Below are 9,243 nucleotides of genomic sequence, written 5' to 3'. Positions count from 1 at the left end.
CCTCCACGGCTACGGGACCTCCCGCGCCGTCTACTACTCGTACTGCCACAAACACGACTTCGGCGTCTGCTCCCTGGTCTAGTACATGGTCTGCACCGGCTTCTCCTTCTGCCTCGCCCGCGGCATGTACAGCGTCTCCGCCCTTTTCCCGTACTCCTTCCGCCGCCACCACTCCAACTACTGCGGCCGCCCGGTCCACGCGTGCAGGAGCCCGTACCGCTCCCGCAGCCGCTACCCGCCGTCCTGCTACAACTTCGGCGGCTACTTCATGAGCGAGTACCAGTACCTCTCCTGCTACCACTGCTGCTTCTTCTGGAGCCACTGCTCCCTCCCGTCCTGCCGACCCGCCCGCGCCGGCTCCGCGAGCTAGAGCCGGAACAGCCCCTTCACGACCGACAACAGCCTCCTCCAGGCCGGCCTCCCCTCCTGCTCCGGCCTAAGCTCCGGGCCCCCCCAAAGTAGCACCGGGTAACACCAAAAATAAGACGAAGAGAGGGAGAGAACAACGACTCAAACCAAAGAGAACAAAGGAACCCAAAGCAGAACAACTCTACAGACATTCACTCAACCAATGAGGCACACCACCACTACTAGAGAGGCCCTACTACCGTATTAGATAGCAGATCGACTTGCAGGGAGACCAGACCAAAATATACTTGAGAGTGGGAGTGTACAAGAGTAATTTGTTTTGTCTTATGTTCAGCCCTTTAGGTTTAGTTTTCTCTCGATATTGTGTGCTATATTCCTTCTTTCTAACCTTGGCCCCAGCAGTCTTAATAATCACCCGATGATGCTCAAAAAGAGACGGCCTTCACGCCCGCCGGCCTTGCCCTCCTGGGGCAGACGTACCGGCCTGGCCCGCGCAAGAACCTCGTCTTCGCCATCTGGGGCGCCTTTGCCTGCCTGGGCTTCTACTTTGGCATCTTCATGGGCGCCGTCTGCGCCGACTTCCTCACCTGGCGCTGGTACTTCTTCATCGGCACCGTCATCGTCTTCTGCATCGCCTTCACCGGCTTCCTCACCATCCCGCGGAACCTGCACCAGCAGGACGGGAGCATCCGCATGGACTGGTGGGGGCTCTGCACGATTGTTCCCGGGCTGGTCCTCGTCGTCTTCGCCTTTACCGACGGGGGACACGCGCCCAAGGGCTGGCAGACGCCGTACATTTACGTGACGTTCCTGATTGGCGTCCTGTTTCTCGTTGCGGGCGTCTACACGCAGGGCTGGGTGTCTGCTCAGCCGCTGGTGCCGGCGGATCTGTTCCGGCCAAAGTACATGAAGCGGCTGTCCCTGGCCTTGTTCTGCTTGTACGGCGTGTTTGGCCTGTATCTGTTCTACTCGAGCTACTACATCGAAACGGTGCTCAACACCAGCCCCATCCTCACGGCAGCCTGGTTCACCCCCCTAGCCATTGGCGGCGTGTGCCTCGCCGTCGGCGGCGGCTTCGTCATGCACATGGTCTCGAACCGCATCCTCATGCTCATCTCCAGCGTCGGCTTCTTGTTATCAGTCCTCCTCTTCGCCCTCATCCCCGACCGCCGCGCCGACGGCACCCCGTCCACGAGCTTTCTCTACTGGGCGTACATCTTCCCCGCCATGCTCTGCGGCACCATCGGCGTCGACATCACGTACAACGTCACAAACGTCTTCATCACCACCTCCATGCCGCGCCGCCTGCAGGCCACCGCCGGCGGGCTCATCAACACGCTGCTGTACCTCGGCCTGGCGTTTTGGCTGGGCATCGCCGAGATGGCCGTTTCCGAGGCCAACCGGCGCGCGCTGCCGGAGGGCTTGACCCTGAGGCAGCAGTACAAGATTGGCTTCTGGATCGGGGTTGCGTTGGCGGGGGTGTCGATGGCGATGGTGTTGACGATCAAGATTGATCGGGCGGCGGCGGAGCTGACGGCGGATGAGAAGGCGGCGAGGGCGGAGCGCGAGGCTGTTGCGAGGTAGCCGCTTGGGATTTTTGTTTCTTTGATTGGTTTTTTTTTTTGGTTCTCTTGCATTGATGATTTGAAGAGCGAGTTACGATCATCATCTGTTTATTTCCCTTGGTTTAGATTGCATGGGACTGGTCTGGTTATTATACAAGGAACGCATAGAGCGGAGGAGATACCAGGACAACGCAGAAAGGATGTACGGCATTTACTAAAAGCATGGCGAGTTTCTGACATTTGGTCTTAGATAGAGTAAGATACTAGCACTTGCAGTTTAATGAAGACGAATTAACAAAGAACACTTGGGAAAACCTGAATTCGTCAACTGCTGATAGACAAGCCTCGGCTGATGGCGGCTGAAGCTTTCATAAACCGGTCCTCTTTACAAGGCAAAACTCCACATTTAGCCATCCCCAACTCTCTTGTTCCCGTCATCCGAAGAACTGATCATCAAAAGGGCGCGTCTCGAAACAGAACTCTCATTAACCCAAGACCTACACTTCTTACAATGAAATCCTCATACCGAATACTCGTCTCCAAAGGAACTGCGCAACCTCATTAACCCTCATCTCATCTCATCCTACCGCTTCAAGCAAGACTCAACATGAAGCATCTCATCTAACCTAACCAACAAAAGCATCTCATACAGAAAAACCACCACCATCACCAACACCCAACATGCCCATTTCAAACACCCTCGTCAACCGCACCTCCTTCTCCGCCGCCGACATCGTCAAAGACATCTGGACAAGCCTCCACCTGCCCCCTCACGCCCTCGCCTCCGTCGTCCTCCCCGACCACCACCAACAAACACCCGGCCCAGCAGCGCCGTCGTCCTTCAAAATCGGCCATCTCGCGCAGAGCTCCATTGCCCTCTCCGCCCTCGCAGCGGCTCTCGTCCACAGCGGCCGACGACCTCCATCTTCCTCTTCTTCTTCTTCTTCATCTCAAAACACCACAACCTCCTCCTCATCCTCCTCCTCCTCATCATCATCATCACCACCACCAAAAATCCCCCGAGTGACCGTCCCCCTGCACCACGCCCTCCTGGAATTCAAATCCGAACGCCTCTACTCCATCGACAACCGCCCCCCCGAATCCCCCTGGGGCTCCATCGGCGGCCTCCACGCCACCGCTGACGGCCACGTCCGCATCCACGACAACTTCCCCCACCACGCCCTCGGCACCCTCTCCCTCCTGTCCCTGCCCCCCGCCGCCACCCGGCAGGACGTCGCCGACAAGGTCCTCCGCTGGAAAGCCGTCGACCTCGAGACCGCCGCCACGGAAAGGGGCAAGCTCGCCATCTACGCCCTCCGCTCGTACGCCGAATGGGACGCCCATCCCCAGGCCGCAGCCACGCCCAACTACCCCATCGTCCTCCGCCCCCTCCTCCTCGACCCTACATCATCATCATCATCATCACCGCCAAAGCCTCTGCCCCCTAGCACCTCCTCCTCTTCTCCATCAGGGTGTCTCAAAGGTCTCCGCGTCCTCGAACTGTCCCGCGTCATCGCCGCCCCCGTGGCAGGCCGCACCCTCGCCGCCCACGGCGCCGACGTCCTCTGGGTCACATCCCCCTCCCTCCCCGACCAGCCATCCCTCGACAGGGACCTCTCCCGCGGCAAGCGCACCATCCAGCTCGACATACACTCCCCCGCCGACAAGCAGACGCTCCTCGAGCTGCTGCGCACCTGCGACGTCTTCATCCAGGGGTACCGCCCGGGCAGCCTCGCCTCCTACGGCCTCTCGCCCGATGACGCGGCGCGCATCAACCCGCACGTCGTCTGCGCCAACCTCTCCGCGTTCGGGCCCCACGGGCCCTGGGCCGGGCGCAGGGGCTTCGACTCCCTCGTCCAGACGTGCTCCGGCATCAACGTCTCCGAAGCGGCCCACTTCGGCGCCGCCGGAGAGCCCGCCCGCGCGCTGCCCTGCCAGGCGCTCGACCACGCGGCGGGCTACCTCCTCGCCACGGGCATCTCCGCCGCCTTGCACCGCCGCGCGACGCAGGGCGGCTCCTGGGTCGTCGACGTTTCGCTCGCGGGCGTCAGCAAGTACCTGCGCAGCCTGGGCCAGTATCCGGGCAGGACGGGCTTCGAAGGAGTGGCAGACGACGTGACGACGCAGGATCGTGTGCCGGGGGAGTGTCTCGAGACGAGGGAGACGGCGTTTGGGAGCATGGTTGCGGTGCGGCATAGTGCTTCTGTGGAGGGGTGTGAGGTGGGATGGGGGGAGATGCCGAAGCCGCTGGGGTCTGATGAGGCGCGGTGGTTGGAGTGATGGGAGAAAATGTAGATTTTACATCTATATTCGAGTAGATCGTCTTTGTATACCCATGATGTCCGATCCCCCCCCGTAAGACCGATCTACTGTTCTCGTTCCCCCCCCTGAAAGGGAAGTTACATAGCCCACGTACAGCATCATCTCAGCCATGATCATCCCCAAAACGCAGTCAATCCCGTATCAACCTCCCCCTCAACTCCCTCTTATTCACCACAATGCACAAAACCACCATCATCCCCCCTCCCACCAACACGCCCGGCGAAAACCCCCCCCTCAGCGCCCTCGCCACCGCAAAGACCACCATCGCCGTCATCCCCACCAACATAAACACTCTCAACATCGTCTCCCCGTTGCACGCCATGTCGTGCCAAGTCTCTCTGGTCCGGAACGCAAGCTCCGTTCCTCGAGCCTCCTCCTCTTCGTCTGTGTAGTTGTATCCGCTGATCCCATGCTCAGCATGCCGTTGTCCGGTCTGTAAGGCGGGCGGTGGTGGTGATGCTCGACTTGCAGTGGGCAGCAATGTGCTCGTCTCACTGACATCCTCCTCATCTCCATTACCTTCACCATCACGATACCTCCCTCCACCTCTTTCAAGAAGCGCTGGAAAAAAGGACATGAATTACCGTCAGCAAAAACCCCAGTCTCAAGCCACATCTCGACTCTCAACCAAGTGAAAAAAAAAGGGGGGGGGGGGGGGACAATGCTTCTGGAAAATCACATACAAGCACCCGGCAGCCCCTCCCTCATCGGATTCTCATCCCCAGCACCACGCCTCTCGTCGCCCTCGCTCATCGGAATACCATTAACCCAATATCAATAAACACTCGTTTTCTTCTTCTTCTTCTTCTTCTTCCCCTGCAACGCTCGCTTTCAGATTTTCAAACTTCCAAGCAAGGAAATCAGGTATATGAGTAGATGATGTTATGTCTCTTCAAGAAGTGTTTTTCTTACAGAAGCCGTGCAAAGTCTTTAGGAAAAGAGGGCGGGGAACCGTGAAAACCGGGCGATCCCAATACCACCCATTCCAAGGTGCTATTGACCAGTTAGCCCACGCCCTGGGATAAGTGAGGCTGACTGGCCAGTCCGGGTCTGGGGTAATTGGATACTGCTAGGTACTACTACATACATCATACACGGTGGACAGTGTTGAACACGGCCGAGGTCATTCGTTGACATCATGCAGCTTTAAATTTACGCTTATCCTGGGCAATTTCTTGAGACGCATATACATACAAGGGCTCCTGTCCGGATCAAACGTCGTTCATCACCATAGACTTTCCTCCACATGTCTCCTCGTCATGATGCATTCATCACCCAGTCAACACATCATCTGTAAAGGCGGGCAAGAATTGTCTTTTGATTCCTCAGGCCCATCCCATCGCGTCAACACTCCAGGTATCTATCTTCACCCCGTCTTGTTCATCCAGCCACCTTTTTTGACACAAGAGGCTGCTCCCCTTCGTCTTGCCCCAAAACGTTCACTGCAAAGTACTTTTGAAACCGCAAAACGACATTGAAACCTGGTCTCGCGCCAATGGGTACCAGTAAATGACAAAAACAAAAATAAACTCCAACCCGACATCGTGTGCAAATATCACAAAATAGAAAGGCCCAAAGGGGAATAAAAAGGGTAAGATATGAACTGAAACAGGGCAGAACGGAAATGTACACCCCTCCGACAGACATCATCGCTTAGGAATGCACACCCTTTGTTCTCTCCTTCATCAGCTCACGGCGCTGCTTATCCTTTTCTGTGAAATTGTTAGTACATATTCATAGTACGCGGGCAAAACCCTTGCTTCAATAGGACTCACCAGGTTCAAAGACGAGGAACTCGTGCAGGGCTGATCCAGCAGGCACCATGGGCAGGACAGGCACCTTCTTGTCAGTGACAACCTCCAGGAGGGCCGGGCCATCGGTGTTGATGAGCCACGTCAGGGCATCCACCAGCTTCTCCGGCTCCGTCACGCGCTGGTGCTGCACGCCCATGGCGTCGGCCAGCTTCATAAAGTCAGGGTTCTTCTGGTGCGTGTGCGCATATCGGTCCTCGTAAAAGAGGTTCTGCCACTGCGTCACCATGCCCTGCTCCTCGTTGTTGAGCACAACCACCTTGACGCCAATGTTGAACTGCGCAGCAGTCGACAGCTCCGTCAGCGTCATGTTGAACGAGGCATCGCCATCGACGTCGATGACCAGAGCGTCGGGCTGAGCCACCTTGGCGCCAATGGCCGCGGGGAGACCGTAGCCCATGGTGCCCAGGCCACCAGAGGTAATCATGGAGCGAGGGTGCCTCCAGCGGAAGTGCTGGGCAACCCACATCTGGTGCTGGCCGACACCCGTGGCAATGTACGTCTTGTCCTTTCGGTTGGCCGTCAGGTTGCTGATCTCCTCCATGACCGTCTGCGGCTTGATGAGGCCAGCCCGCTCCGCTCGCTGGTAGTTGGACAGGGGCCACTTCTTTTTCCACTCATTGATGAGACCGAACCACTCCCCGCGGTCCGCCATGGACTTTTCAGAAACCTGAGGGATCAGGTGCTTCAGGTTGGTGGCGACATCGCCCTCCACGGCCTCGGTCGCCTGGATGACCTTGTTGATGTTCTTGGGCATGATCTCAAAGTGGATGATGCCACCGCGGCCCTCAGCAGCAGCTTGCCTGGCTGCGGGAGCAAACTTGGAAACGTTGAGAGTAACACGGTCGTCGAATCGGCTGCCGAGGGCGATGATGAGGTCGGCCTGCTGCATGGCCATGTTGGCGTACGCTGAGCCGTGCATGCCCAGCATGTGCAGCGACTTCTCGTCCAGCTCGTCAAAGGCGCCCAGGCCGTGGAGGGTGGTGGTGACCGGGATGGAGGCCTTGTCCGCCAGCTGCTTCAGGAGCTCAACGCCGCCCTCGGACTGGATGACACCCTGACCGGCGTAGATGACGGGCTTCTTGGCGATGTTGATGAGGTCGGCGGCGCGCTTGATGGAGGCATTGAGCTGTTTTGAGCTCAGCTCCATGGCGGCGCGGGAAGCGGCACTGGGCAGAGACGGCAGAGCAGTCTCCGTAGGGATGGCTCTCCTCAGGATACCGGCCGTGACGTCCTTGGGCAGGTCGACGAGGACGGGGCCAGGACGGCCGCTGGTGGCAATCTCGAACGCCTCGTTGATTCTCCGCGGCAGCTCAGCAACGCTCTTGACCATGACATTCCACTTGGTGCAGGCCCGCGAGATGCCCACGACGTCGGCCTCTTGGAAGGCGTCGCTGCCGATGGCCGTGGTGGGGACCTGGCCGCAGAAGACAACCAAGGGCGTTCCGTCCGACAGGGCATCCTGCATGGGCGTGATGACATTGGTGGCACCGGGTCCGGAAGTCACCAGGACGACACCGGGTTTGCCCGAGGCACGGGCATAGCCCTCGGCCATATGGCCGGCGCCCTGCTCATGACGGGGCAGGATGAAGTCGAAGTGTTTTGAGTTGTAAATGGCGTCGAAGACGGGCAGGATAGCGCCGCCAGGGTATCCGACTGCATGGTGACTCAGGTTAGCGAGATTTGCCTAGCTGGAGGGATGGAGCAGATGGAGCCTGTGTGGGCGGCCGGCATCGGAACCTACAAATGTGCTTGACACCCTGTCGCAGCATCATCTCGTGGAAGATTTCGCCTCCAGTTTTGCCAATGAATCTGGGGGAGAGAAAAATGTGTCAGAATAAGCTCAATTGGTCTGTAAAAGTGTCGTTTGTCGCGGCCTTTGGGTATACGTGTGCATTTCGTAGGGCGGAACGGGGGTGGACATACGATTCATCCATGTCAGGCTTCGACGGGTTGACCAGAGGCTGCACATGGCTGCGGTCCTTGGTTTCAGCGTTGAAAGCAGGGCTCGGTACAGGGCGGACTTGTCTGTATGAAGGGATCGCCAATTGTCATAACGTTAGCCAGTGTCACTCCAGATTGTAGAACGAAGAACCAGAATGCGCGCGAGGTGGGCAGCCAAAATTTCGTCCCCCGGTCATCGGCGATGCAAACCACGATGCAAGAACACCTGGTCCTTGACACGCATAACCGAGAGAAGACGCCACATGTGCAGCAGAGGTAGTGAAAAAACAAAGAGCAGACAGGAAATGCAATGTCAATGAAGGGGGGGGCTTACGGAGCAGCGCTGGCATTCGCCTGTTTCCTCTGGCCGCTCTGGATCATGACAGGCTTCGTCGTCGAGGTAAAGGCACGCGCCTGGCCCAGAGCCCGGACGGCCCTGGTGGTTGCTTGGCGACTTCGGAGCATCGTTGAATCGAGCTATGGTGGGTAACACGCAACAAAGGAAAAGGTCAAGTAGAAAAATTCAGAGAAAGAGAGAGAGTCGAAGCAAGCCTTGGCCTGTCAACGAAGAAGATTTGAGGGAGGGTCGGAGAATAAAAAACTCGAGAGTGTGCAGAGATGCAGCACGTGAGCGATTGACGTCTCTGCTGTCTCTTTCTCTCTTTTCTCTTCGACGAATTCGAGGGTATCGCGGGGGGGAGGGAGGAGTGGCGAAGAAGAATTGCAGAACCAGGAGCAGGATGGAGAAAGAAGAGAAATAGCCAGGCGATGATTCGAATCGGAAAAAAGTCACCAAGCCCGGCCCGGCCTAGAGTCAGAGGGTCCTGTCCGGGTCGTGTCCAAGGGCGATGCCGGGCAGATCTACTAATACTGCAGCAGCACAGTAATAAAGCAGCGCAACAGCGACCTGCCGCCGGGTAGCCTGTCGCACGTGTGACGCCGGCGAGGGACCGGGTCGAGCAGTACCGCGGCCACCTTGTCCGTACTGTGCCTTACTGTGCCTGATTGTGGGGTAACGATTTTTTTCTTCCCTTCTTTGCTTTTGCCATCCAACATGCTGTTTTGTTCGATTCTCTTCTCCTGTCACCTTTTCCTACCCTGAATGGCGTCGCCTCCCATTGGGCGCATCAGACGCCAGCGCAGACAGAGTTCGGATGGCAGCAGGTTCAGGGACCGCCAGCCCGTGGCAACCAGCCAATCAGCAGCCCCGCGCGCGCCCAAAAGTGCGGGGC

General features: G+C 57.9%; 3 protein-coding genes across 3 annotated transcripts; 2 read left to right on the top strand and 1 right to left on the bottom strand.

Moving 5' to 3' along the window:
* Positions 1 to 804: 804 nt before the first annotated feature.
* BBK36DRAFT_1089414 (MFS general substrate transporter) lies at positions 805 to 1,938 on the top strand (the record flags this gene model as incomplete). Its single annotated transcript, XM_024889002.1, has 1 exon — positions 805 to 1,938. A coding segment is annotated over one exon (1,134 nt), but the record flags the coding sequence as incomplete, so codon positions are not given.
* Positions 1,939 to 2,615: 677 nt separating this feature from the next.
* On the top strand, positions 2,616 to 4,214 carry BBK36DRAFT_1115585 (CoA-transferase family III; the record flags this gene model as incomplete). Its single annotated transcript, XM_024890145.1, has 1 exon — positions 2,616 to 4,214. The coding sequence occupies one exon, from the start codon at positions 2,616 to 2,618 to the stop codon at positions 4,212 to 4,214; it is 1,599 nt and encodes a 532-aa protein (XP_024750976.1).
* A 1,695-nt stretch (positions 4,215 to 5,909) lies between these two features.
* BBK36DRAFT_1197469 (acetolactate synthase) lies at positions 5,910 to 8,476 on the bottom strand (the record flags this gene model as incomplete). Its single annotated transcript, XM_024896987.1, has 5 exons — positions 5,910 to 5,968; positions 6,032 to 7,723; positions 7,812 to 7,879; positions 7,994 to 8,095; positions 8,346 to 8,476. 5 exons carry the CDS (start codon positions 8,474 to 8,476, stop codon positions 5,910 to 5,912), a joined length of 2,052 nt encoding a protein of 683 aa, XP_024750975.1.
* Between the last annotated feature and the right edge of the window lie 767 nt (positions 8,477 to 9,243).

Source organism: Trichoderma citrinoviride (assembly GCF_003025115.1).
Source record: "Trichoderma citrinoviride strain TUCIM 6016 unplaced genomic scaffold BBK36scaffold_5, whole genome shotgun sequence".
Taxonomy (NCBI): Eukaryota; Fungi; Ascomycota; class Sordariomycetes; order Hypocreales; family Hypocreaceae; genus Trichoderma; species Trichoderma citrinoviride.
Note: the sequence above shows the minus strand (reverse complement) of the source record. Positions and strands in the feature narration are given on the sequence as shown.